This window comes from Mixophyes fleayi, chromosome 2, assembly GCF_038048845.1.
Source record: "Mixophyes fleayi isolate aMixFle1 chromosome 2, aMixFle1.hap1, whole genome shotgun sequence".
Taxonomy (NCBI): Eukaryota; Metazoa; Chordata; class Amphibia; order Anura; family Limnodynastidae; genus Mixophyes; species Mixophyes fleayi.
The window spans coordinates 45,840,988-45,853,910 of record NC_134403.1 but is presented as its reverse complement, the minus strand read 5'-3'; the positions used below and the strand labels follow the sequence as shown (position 1 = coordinate 45,853,910).

General features: G+C 45.2%; 1 protein-coding gene across 1 annotated transcript in view; it reads right to left on the bottom strand.

Annotated features, from left to right (window-relative positions):
• EXPH5 (exophilin 5) overlaps positions 1-12,923 on the bottom strand; it is an 80,784-nt gene that overhangs the window by 16,241 nt on the left and 51,620 nt on the right. The window contains exons 3-5 of the mRNA XM_075198897.1: positions 8,112-8,271; positions 4,415-4,472; positions 3,595-3,718 (exon numbers count right to left, since the gene is read on the bottom strand). Coding sequence (XP_075054998.1) covers positions 3,595-3,718; positions 4,415-4,472; positions 8,112-8,271 — 342 coding nt within the window. The remainder of the gene's footprint in view (positions 1-3,594; positions 3,719-4,414; positions 4,473-8,111; positions 8,272-12,923) is intronic.

Below are 12,923 nucleotides of genomic sequence, written 5' to 3'. Positions count from 1 at the left end.
CGTTTGAAGGTTCCATCTATGAAATTCGCCCCTCGTTTTATTGGTCCATATAGGATCATTCAAGTTATCAATCCAGTATGTGTTAAACTTCTTCTTCCTAAGAATCTTCGGATCTCCAATGCCTTCCATGTGTCCTTGCTCAAACCTCTCATCATCAACCGTTTCTCGACTCCTTCCTCAGCACCGCAGCCAGTTCAAGTTCATCAGGAGGAGGATTTCGAGATTACTGAGGTATTGGATGCAAAAATTTCGCGAGGAGTCCTCCGTTTCCTCGTTCATTGGAAGGGCTTTGGTCCTGAAGAGCGTTCATGGATCAAAGCTGAAGATCTTAATGCTCCTGCCCTTCTGAAGAAGTTTTATTCCAAAAATCCGGACAAGCCCGGTTCCAGGCGTTCTGTGCCCACCTTTAAAAGGGGGGGTACTGTCACTCACCGGACTGTGAGTGCTTCTTCCCGGACATTTAGGAACCGTGGCCGTCCTCCATCCTGAGGGACTGCGCATGCGCAGCCCTTTCTATACCTCCAGTGTATGTTCCTTTAACTTAATTGGCAGATCAGGCAACCTCCCTATATTAAGCACCTGTGGTCATCACCACATTGCCTGATCTTGGAGTCTCATTCCCCATGAGTCTCTGAAGGTGTTCCTGTGTTTCCTTGTTTATTCAGCCCTGCTGATTCCTGTGGTTTCCAAACCACTTCTACCTCTGTGGTTTCCAAACCACTTCTGCTACTGTGGTTCCCATACCACTTCTACCATCTACTGTATCATCGTGACTGTGAGCTGATTCCTATCCGCTGCCCCCGTGCACTACAGTCTTCTAATCACTTCAACTCTACCATGTATCATTGGGACTGTTAGCTGATGCCTATCCGCTGCCTCCGTGCATTACAGGCTTCAACCACATCCACTCACCTGTTCATGATTGTGACTGCCAGCTGATTCCTATCCGCTGCCTCCGTGCACTACAGGCTTCAACCTGCAACTCGTCTGTGTTTCATCATCGTGACTGTTTGGCTGATTCCTATCCGCTGCCTCCGTGCACTACAGTCTTCAACCTGCAACTCGTCTGTGTTTCATCATCGTGACTGCTAGCTGATTCCTATCCGCTGCCTCCGTGCACTACAGTCTTCAACCTGCAACCCGTCTGTGTTTCATCGTGACTGTTTAGCTGATTCCTATCCGCTGCCTCTGTGCGCTTCAGTCTTCAGTCCTTGTCTACTCTACCGTGTTTCCTTGAGTCTGCTGCCACTATTGCTACCCGCTACTCTCCGTGATCATCTGTTCCAGTTCAACTCTGCTCCGGTGTCCCATCGTTACTGCACCTGCTGGTTGCTATTGGTTACCTCCGTGTTCCCGCAGAGACCCGCTGCTGTTACTTCTCAGCGCTACTCATCCCTCTACTGCTGATCCGCTCTCCACGCCTTCCTGTGTTCCCTGCTGGTCTACCTACCTGTGCGCTGCACCTGCTAGACTCCTGCTTCACCCATCCAGGGACTTGTATCCTGCTGGCCTCCTGCCCTTCAGGTATCTCTGCACTCCTGTCTGACTGCCTTCTCCTGAACCACGGTATGCATACTTCCCATTGACTGTGCTGTGTATTGCATACCTTGCTGGACTGTGTTGGTTCTCCTCTGGAGTGTACTATCCGCTGAGTCTATTGCCATCATTGACTGTGTTATCTCATGCCGGATTACTTCAAGAGACTTTCTATATTGGCAGTGTTGTTCAGTCATTTATACATTTATATTGTGCATATTACTGTGGATCAAAGTCAAGGTGCCCGTGTATATATTGTGTTGCAGTCTCTCCCCGTGCACCTCCTCACATATATATTCAGTAGTACAACTTGCTAGTGGCAGACCACTGACTCCTGTTTACAGTTTCACCTGTTCCAGTATCCTCTCACATAGCAGTGGTACAACTTGCTAACGCAGACCACTGACTCCCCGGATACCTCCACTTGGATTCCATTCCTTCACTCAGACAGCGGTACAACTTGCTATCCGCAGACCGCTGACTCTCATCACCTCCTCGTTTCTGTTGGACATTCCTCCTCACTATAGCAGTGGTACAACCTGCTACCGCAGACCACTGACTACCTTCACGTGTCCTTTGTCCATACAGTTCCTCGTGTATTACTACCTCCATATTGCCAGTGCTGCTAGTCATAGACTTTCCTGAGCATCTCATCATCTGCTATTTCCTGTTCCGTGATCACCCTGCTACCAGAGTACCATATTACCACCTATACTGCTCTGGTAAGCCTATCACCTGGTGATCCCTGGGTAAAGACTCCTAGTGCCCGTGACAGTCTGTTACTCTGCTTTTAGTGAAGGGACAGCCGTCCCTCCTAGAATTATCTAGATAAAATGGAATGCATGAGTCACCATCATAATATTGCTCTATATTTAACAATTCTAGTAACAAGGCTGGATGGGTACAAACACTGAGAACTGGATTCATGCTCAGTCAGTACGTGAACAGCTGACTTCAGTTCTAATAGTAACTCATTCAAATAAAAGATCACATTGTTAGCAGGTTATGGTGTCTGCGCTTTGTATTGAGAACTTTACCAAACGTAAATGTTTGTAGGGTCAAAGCACCTGTTCATTATCTCTCTTTATCTCATACTCATTCGTATGAATCTACTCTGATTTGAAGTGACTGGGGGATAAAACAACCTGTAGCCAATCAGATCAAAATGCTCACAGCAGCACATCATATTTAAGGAGAGGAGTCAGCTGATCTCGTCGGAGGCAACGACCTGTCTGTTCGCGTGATTGGGTTAGTGAGGACAGGGGTGCTGGTGTCAGGGGCAGAGATGCGACGTGGGGAGCAGCACCGGATTCATGGTAAGGCCCCATAAGTCTGCAGTGTCGTGTAGGAGCGTCACTCTCACTTTACACATCATTTTTTAAATGTTTTTCTTACTTTGTATATTATCTAAATATAATTTACAGTTACAACATTTAACCTTGAGCTTAGTCTCAATTAAATGATAGCCATGTATTTATTTTATAAAAATAAGATACATTTTGGAACCACAGACAGCTAAGACAGTGAGGGATGGGAAGAATGACGTGGTATTAAAAAGTGCCCTGGGGCAGCGATAATATGCAAATCAGGCTCTGGTGGTTAGACGACTGCATACAAGACAGAGTGTCTGATAGTGGCAGTAGCAGGATATGACAGTAGCACATTGTAGTGATCCAAGGCGCCTGTCAATCCGGTGCAGAAAGATTATAGTGTGAAAAGCACCTTACATGGCGCACAGTTCATGCTTCCAGCTAGTGTGAGGCACACGGGTTCAAAGCATACTTGCCAACTCTCCTGGAATGTCCGGGAGACTCCCGGAATTCGGGTTGGTCTCACGGACTCCCGGGAGAGCTGGCAAATGTCCCGCATCCCGCAATTGCGGGACCAAAATGACGCAATTCACCATGCTCTGCCCCCTCCGCTCTCTAGACACGCCCCTCTCCCGGATACAACTTGCCAAAGGTAGGCAAGTATGGTTCAAAGGCGGCTTCTGATCACACGGGTAAGTTCCTCATTTATGCTCTGTTATTACTTCTCACTCTGATCTGAAGTTCTTACCTTGGAAAACTTCTCTCTCCAGCTGAGAAGTGGACGGGGCCGTTTCATGTTCTCTCGTCCGGTTTCCTTGGGATTCATATAATTTGGCGATCTGGTTTACACTTGTAGACTTGTAAATTTCAAACTGCCATAGAAAATAGTAACAGAAGGTTTATCAATAGCTTCAGATACAGTACAACCATATTAATAAGCAGGTCGTGGAATGACAACAATAATTAACCGTAGAACATGAAATCAGCAGCCGTCACCACTGACACACAATGTGCATCTAAAGGACCAGGACAACTAGAATAGAAGTTGGTCTATATAAAATAGCTATATATAGCATTCACAGCAGACTTTGGTGTCAGTAACCCCACTGAAGGACATCACAGCTTCTTTTAGTTTCCAGTCACAGAAAATGTGTGACAACAGAGAGCAGTAGCTGACACTCAGCTGCACATAAAGGGCCTGATTCAAGTCCGGATGTAACATGCAGGTAAGTTGTGTTTTAAAAAAAAAAAAAAGCATTGAGCTTGTGCGTTGTTCTGACCGTATTCAATCTCAAGATACGTTTCTATCTGAATCTGGGTGTAAGTACGTTCTGCCCTCCCAGTACTTTCCTTCTGTAGCCACACACAACAGACTGCAGTATATGCACACGTGTATGTAAATGAAAGGGTCACATCAATAAAATTGAATATAAATTCAAATATATATGTAACAACTGTTATCAGAATAGTAATATAGATAATACATTTCAAATATATTTTTACAACTGAACAGGTCTGAGGCCCAAAATGTCAAATATCTTCTCCCGTTCTGTCAATGTCTGGCCTACCTTTCTCTTCACTTCAGTGCTTGGAGGTGTCTGACTAGAGACTGAGAAAATTCCAGATCTGCAGAGAAGAAATAGACATTATTATTATTATTACGCCCACAGGATTTGCAAACGATTGTCAATATAGACAGCACATCCAATGCATCCAGCACATGTATTGATCCCAGATCACAAAAACGGAATTGCGGTTTCTGATCTGCTGGTTTAAAACAAAAACAAAAATAATAATTGCGATTTAATGTGCGTTTTTGATAAATTGCATGGTTTGAAAACTACAAAAAGATGCATTTTCAATTAAGTTTTGAAAAACCGCAGTTTTCATACATCCTCCTATATTATAGGCGAAATACAGGTGTTTTTCGCCAGAGACATAGACAAGGCTGTTTTGCGCTTTGCCCAGTCTAACAAAGGGTTACTGCCGGCAATAGTACTGCTGTCCCTAGCGGGAGACCTTGCGAGTGGTAAGATTTGCCGGTGCCAGCATTCCTGTGTCTTTACATGGGGAAGCCTATTTATCAAGGATCGCAGTGGTACATGTGCCGCCATAATACTTGTTATCACCATCACAGAATGGCACCAACAGATGAAAATCTGTGGAAAAACGCTTTATTATTGAATATGGTTCAATGGCTTTTATTCATTTTAAAAAAATATATTTTAAATCTATTTTTTTTACTATTTATTTATTTTATTTATTTATTTGTGAAACTAAAAACTAAAATCTAGGTTTCACTGTGCACGTGTCCCCAGCCTCGGACTGGCCTGCCGGTGAGCCGGACTAACCACCGGTAGGCCCTGCCGCATATAGCCCCGCCCCCTCCGTTGTTAGGGCGGAGCTTCCATGCGGCTGACTTCCGACGGCGACACTTGTGTTAAACACACTACCGCGCGATCATTTAATAATACATTTACTTAGTACATGCTACAAAATGATAGCTAGATTCTGATTGGTTGCTATAGGCAACATCTACACTTTTTAAACCCAACGTAAACTCGCAGCTTGGTACATTTACCTCTAAGGGTGTTTGTTACAATAATACAATGCAGCTTCCACATGTATACCCTGTGCTAGATACTGGTCCTGGGGTTATATATGGCATAACACTCTTTGATCACATGTACAATGATAATGCTTTGAGTTTTTGTGATTATTAAAAATTAGCAAATCATTTCATTCTTTTGATACCTCTAACGTAGGCATGGTCTAAAAGCCACTTCTAGCCGCTACAGCCATTAACCTCCCTATTGATGACAATTGATCTGCTATATTCCAGGACCGGAGTTGAAAGTTAGGAGTTACCCCTCCTGGGGCCATCAACAGTCAACAAACTTATACAAATAAGGTGGCACAAGACCAAAATGATATTCCCACCACTAGATACTCCAAGGGGGAATTCAATCGGCCACGTTACTCGTGAGAATAACGAGGCCCGCGCAATATTACCGTTACTACGACACAAACACAAGACAAGAATAAAGTACCCAGTTCAACAATTACAATAGAGGGAGGATGCAGCAGTAAATCCCACCGTCCCCAAATTACACAGCACCAGGGTTAGCAGGGTAATGTCCATATATATGCATCCCTTGCAATACTGAACGTTATTGAAGCAATCTTTTACCAATGTTATAGGCAGCTTTGTTACAACTTTTATTTTTTCTGATGTGTTGCTATTTTAAGCTGTTTTTATTTCTTTTATTTTAACTTTTTTAACTGAAATTCATATGTTGATGAACATTCTCTTATTTATTAACTGGTAATAACAGCCCCCAACCACCCCCATGCAAGACACAAACTGAAGACGTTAATGTTTGTACCTCACTACCACACTGTGTGTAGGTAAAGTCTTCTACAAATCCAGAAACTGTCCCAAATTCCTTTCACAGAATAATCGTCAGGAAATGAAGCCAAAGCCCAGACATGATTTCGATGGCTCTCGATGGGTGTCCTACCCTGCCTTCCAGCACTCAGGAACTTTATTTTTAATTGAGAAGCTCTTGAGGGAAAGGCAGTGACTCATAGGACCTGTCAATCATATCAATGATCAGGTTCTTACTTGCTCCAGTATGGATGGCTCGCCATGTGGGGAGATGTCAAGCGCCAGATCACAGAGCGGTTGTTTGTGATCACCAAGCAACGCAGGAACCAGAAACACACAACACGATCAGTAGATGCAGGGCACAACCTGTGCACATATTTCTCACTTGTCTGCTGAGAATCACCAGGCAGTTTTTATCAAGTGGAAGTCACTGATTGTCAAACTGATTTCTAAATTGTTTTGTTCCAAACATCCCAAATTGCTTTTTATTGATTGAGCTACACCCCACTGCTACTACCAAAGAGGACCTTGCGTTCCTAACCTGGAGAGTAATTGCATCACTCAACTCACTCATAATTCAACCAGGATGTAGATTACAGACAATTCTGTTTGTCAAGATATAATATACAATTACACGGCATGTGACCCTCTCTGATAAACCAGTGACTTGTTTTACAGTTCATGTTTATTATCCACCAATAAATCTGAGCACTTTCCATAACTGCTAATATATCCCATTGTCTTCCAGTGGTCCTTATTCCCAAGAGCTCTAGTAGATAGTTCATTTACACATTTATTAAGGAACTAGAACATTTACACATTTATAAATGAACATTACTATTACCATATGGTGTCCTATCACTACTAACCAATACAGAGCAGATGTCTCACACGCTGACCAATCAGAGCGAAGCCGCTGTGTACTGATTAGAAGGCAACAGGAAGCGGTCATTTTCCCAATGAATTGCTAAGCTGGAAGAAACAAGAGCCCCCATACCAGAATATAGGTGAGCAACAAAGTGATTAACAAGAGTATGTGGGGGAGTTTTGATTTTTAATAAAGGACTTTTTTCAAACATTGTGCGAGGGGAACGCACCATTACAGTTAGTAGGGTAATTTCAACGCAGATTTCTGCTTGTGGCTCAGGGAGCTGCAAGCAAAAGTCAGCGTTGAAATTATGGTAGTAAAGGTAATAACGTGCAGAAATTGCCGTACGAACTGTAATTGCACGCAACCCGCGCTGTTCTTTTGAATCCCCCCGTGTGTTTTATTGTATTCTTTAACAGGTGTACAACAGCTCCCAGTGGGCACTGGATGTCAGGGCATACTGGTACTTGTAGTTCTACAGTGCCGGCTCACTCTGACAGCCATGGATATGCTGGCACTTGTAGAAGTCCTTCTAATTTGGTCAGACGTGGCTGCTCAGTTCTACCTGTGTATGGGGGCCTTTAGCCTTAGGCACCTTAAAACTTCAACTGCGTAACTGGAAAAGACAACGTGGTAATAAGCAAGTGTGCAATTTATAACAAAATCTTCATTCAAGTCTGGCTAGGTCAGAAAAAGAAAATCTATCTTGTTTTCTCTTAGTAGGTGTTCTCCTGCATTACAGTAATAGTATTTAAGCTACTAATTAGACCCATTCTCTTGCAGCTTTGATGTGCTTGTCATGCATGTGTGCTCTTAAAAAGTAGGAAACAATATTTGTTGGCACCTTTCTATAATAAAATAGACAGCCAGATAAGCAATCCAAGCACATAGTATAAACAACAGCACAATAGCCAAAGGTGAGATAAAAAGATCATTACATGGCAGAGAGCAGGACAGGTTTGATAATGAGAACTGTGTTACCTTTAACAGAAATAAAGACAGAGTTTACCTCTCCAGCTGAGGCGAGGGCTTTGTATTTTGCTTTGAAGATTTCCTGAAGGAGAACAATGAAGAGAATGGAGAGCGAAATCTGAGGAAAGAAGGTCCAGAGCTGGAGGACTTTTGGGACTGAAAGCTTCTAGATGTTGTCATTCTAGAGGATTCAGGCTCTGAAAACACACAGCAGGGTATGCTTACCATATATCCATATACAAGGTACATATAATCACAGGGTGGTGCTGCAGAAGTGTGGACCCTCTGGCTAAGAAAAGCTTTTGGGGCATGTGTCCTCACACCTAATTAAAAATATGCCCCCCCCCCCCTCACAATCAGATAAAGTGTGTATCCTCTATAGTGTCCGTACCCCAAATGCGATAGTGTGGCTTCCTTCCACGGTAATGAACAGTCACATATGTAGAGCGAGTCGATGCTGGTGTGTGCACCATGCAGAACAATATTTATCATAAAATGATAATGAATGCGATCAAAGTACAAAGTCCTGGCTATAGTTAGAACAGCTTGTAAATTACCCAGAGACAACAACGCACAATTCACATTTATTACACATTAGAGAGAAAAAAAAACAACAACAAAAAACGCTCAGTCGTTCTTGACATCTGGGGATGGAGTGTGATCAAAAAGTATATTTGTCACTAATATGGTCAGACTGTAAAAAAACACTCAATTATCGCACATATTTATTAGACCACAGAAGACTTGTTGTAGTTGTTTAGTTCAATTATTTTTAATGCCAGACACAGAGGTACAATGTTATGTGGTCGCACATTGTAAAAGAAAAGGAATATAAGGCAAATAAAGGAAAAATAACAGAAATGTCCTGCAGACAGGGGGCCTATTGCTAGTTCTCCTAATGAACCAAAAATTGCAGCCCACCACTCTAAGAGCCCATTACTGGGGTATCGGATACACGTATAATGTACAATGTATGTTTGAAAATGTAACTATATGAAATGTATATAAATAAAATAAAAATAAAATAAAAGAGCAGTTGCCTGGTGCCCAGTTGGGGGAGGTGGTAGGTCCAGGAGGTCTCTGACTGCCTCCTCCAGCCCAGAGTATGGGGACCAGGGCAGGGTACAATGAGACGGTTCCAGTGACCCTGGAAGGCTCGCTGCCTCCTCAAGCCCAGTATGGGGACCAGGGCAGGGTACAATGAGACGGTTCCAGTGACCCTGGAAGGCTCGCTGCCTCCTCAAGCCCAGTATGGGGACCAGGGCAGGGTACAATGAGACGGTTCCAGTGACCCTGGAAGGCTCGCTGCCTCCTCAAGCCCAGAGTATGGGGACCAGGGCAGGGCACAATGAGACGGTTCCAGTGACCCTGGAAGGCTCGCTGCCTCCTCAAGCCCAGTATGGGGACCAGGGCAGGGCACAATGAGACGGTTCCAGTGACCCTGGAAGGCTCGCTGCCTCCTCCAGCCCAGAGTATGGGGACTAGGGCAGGGTACAATGAGACGGTTCCAGGGACCCTGGAAGGCTCGCTGCCTCCTCCAGCCCAGAGTATGGGGACCAGGGCAGGGTACAATGAGACGGTTCCAGGGACCCTGGAAGGCTCGCTGCCTCCTCCAGCCCAGAGTATGGGGACCAGGGCAGGGTACAATGAGACGGTTCCAGGGACCCTGGAAGGCTCGCTGCCTCCTCCAGCCCAGAGTATGGGGACCAGGGCAGGGCACAATGAGACGGTTCCAGTGACCCTGGAAGGCTCGCTGCCTCCTCCAGCCCAGAGTATGGGGACCAGGGCAGGGTACAATGAGACGGTTCCAGGGACCCTGGAAGGCTCGCTGCCTCCTCAAGCCCAGTATGAGGACCAGGGCAGGGTACATTGAGACGGTTCCCTTGACCCTGGAAGGCTCGCTGCCTCCTCCAGCCCAGTATGGGGACCAGGGCAGGGTACAATGAGACGGTTCCAGCGACCCTGGAAGGCTCGCTGCCTCTTCAAGCCCAGTATGGGGACCAGGGCAGGGTACAATGAGACGGTTCCAGGGACCCTGGAAGGCTCGCTGCCTCCTCCAGCCCAGAGTATGGGGACCAGGGCAGGGTACAATGAGACGGTTCCAGGGACCCTGGAAGGCTCGCTGCCTCCTCCAGCCCAGAGTATGGGGACCAGGGCAGGGCACAATGAGACGGTTCCAGTGACCCTGGAAGGCTCGCTGCCTCCTCCAGCCCAGAGTATGGGGACCAGGGCAGGGTACAATGAGACGGTTCCAGGGACCCTGGAAGGCTCGCTGCCTCCTCAAGCCCAGTATGGGGACCAGGGCAGGGTACAATGAGACGGTTCCCATGACCCTGGAAGGCTCGCTGCCTCCTCCAGCCCAGTATGGGGACCAGGGCAGGGTACAATGAGACGGTTCCAGCGACCCTGGAAGGCTCGCTGCCTCCTCAAGCCCAGTATGGGGACCAGGGCAGGGTACAATGAGACGGTTCCAGGGACCCTGGAAGGCTCGCTGCCTCCTCAAGCCCAGTATGGGGACCAGGGCAGGGTACAATGAGACGGTTCCAGCGACCCTGGAAGGCTTGCTGCCTCCTTTGAGTTCTCCCCAGAGATCTTTCTCCTGGAGCCGAACTGAGCTTGTTGGTGGTGATGGACCCCAAAGACAAAGTCCTGACCTAGTCTGAGTGCACTGAGTTCAGGAAGCAGCAGAGCAATAATCAGACAGTTCTAGGTGCGGTCGCTGCAGGACCCCAGATCTGGCTTCAAACCTTCCACAACCGGATTCAGCTCATTGGTTGTGCTGAACCCTGACGATTCCACCCCACAGGATTGAGGCAGCGTGTGGACAAATTGGCAGATAAAACAGGATGGGAAATCGGTTTTACCCTACGTTATATATGAGCCCAGCCAGTGTTACTCAGCGTTAGGACCTCTAGGGGGGTGAACAAACAATTGGGCACATGCACCTAGAAAGCCGAGCAGCACTGGGCCCTTCGTGGTACCTCTGGTCAGTGTGTACCAGGCTAATACTGTATAAATGTAGTGTATGCACTTGTGGCACTACAAGTGCCAGCATCATGGGCTGTCAGCTACCAACGCTTCATCTCTTAAAGCTCACAAGGCCAAATGAGTTCATCTCCGGTAAGCCTCCTTACTTAATAGCCAGGTAGCCAGTCAGGAGCAGTCTCTCAGGGCTGGGGGCTTGCTGCCAACTACTGCTTTAAAGCCTCAAACCCACTAGTATCAAGTTTGTACTGGATACCTGTTAGTATCAGGTCTTAAACACAACCACCCAACACCCACTCGCAATGTTACCTAAGTTTGGGAGCGCTGGGGCTATATTTGAGTTTGACATATAGTTTATTTGCCATTTGAAGTTTCATTTTTATAAGCAAATTAAATACCTGTGGGTATGAGGTCTAAAGCTGGGTACACACTACACGGTTTTCGTTCAATAATCGCCTCAACCAGCCGACATACGACCGCTCGTTCAAAAGTCGGGTCAGTGTGTGTAGTGACACGATGGTCGAAAGTCTGCCCAAATGGACGATTGTCGCATCATTTGGTTGGTTGTACCGTTAAATATTTTCGTTCCAATCTCGTTTCCGTTGTGTAGTGTGTATAAACTTCCGACCGATCCACGATAATCCTCCGATACTTCCTCGACCTGGGGGGGGGGCGTGTGTATGTAAATTTGTGATGCATGTACCAGTCCCACGTGGTGCGGTATCCACACATCACAGGCTTGTGTTTTGTTTATGCTAATGTCTTTGGTATATCATTACATACCCCGCAAATGTTGCTTCAGTGTGTACGAAATTGCAATCATTGCTCACGACAACATGGCTGTAAAAGTCACTAAAGGGACGTCCGCTCTTAAATTTATCGTCTTAACAAGGCTAGTGTGTATGCAGTCCATGGACCGAGCGATCGGACCATCGATCGAATGTAAAATCGATCGGCATAAAAAGTTGGTGGAAAATTCTGTAGTGTGTACCCAGCTTTAGATAGATTCTGATCTGAAATGTCACAGTCCTCTACCTATATTGAGCTATGCTGTGGATGGTAATGCAGGGAAGTAAGAGTTACTTACATAATGGCTCATTTACAAACATTTAAGTGCAACATTCCCAGTGATCCACAGCAAATCGCTTTTATCTAGAAAATGAATTTAAGTATCTGATTAATATTGTTTAGTTTAAACAAACAAACCTATATTTATGATAATTGCCATTTACAAACATTATGAGACTACCCCCACAACCCCAGGCTGAGTCTAAAAACAACTGTGATTATATTAAAGTTTAGATAATATACTGCCTATAAATCAACAAGTAAGAACTAAATAACAATCACAGATTTAAACACATGATGTGCCTTGGCTGTGCTATCTTAAACTACACAGTATGTAACCGCCTCGGGGGAAGACATTCAGACTGCAGACTTTAACCTTTTGTATAGCGTGTCTAGGCACTATGTACTGACAGGCACTATGTACTGACAGGCACTATGTACTGACAGGTACTATGTACTGACAGGCACTATGTACTGACATGTACTATGTACTGACATGTACTATGTACTGACAGGCACTATGTACTGACAGGCACTATGTACTGACAGGTACTGTACTGTGCCTGTACGAAAGATTCTAGAACTGGAAAACACAGAACAGAAGTTTCAGATTACCTGTATAGCACCTTTAAAATTGTAGAAATGTAAATTGGCGTCTAATAAGGGAGAAAATATTTTTTTTCTAGTCCGAAAATAAAAATAATAATTTAATACACTCAAATTCTTCATTTTGATTGTTTTAATACTTTGGCACAATACTCGGCAGTGTTGAAAATGACAACATGTATATTTTTAC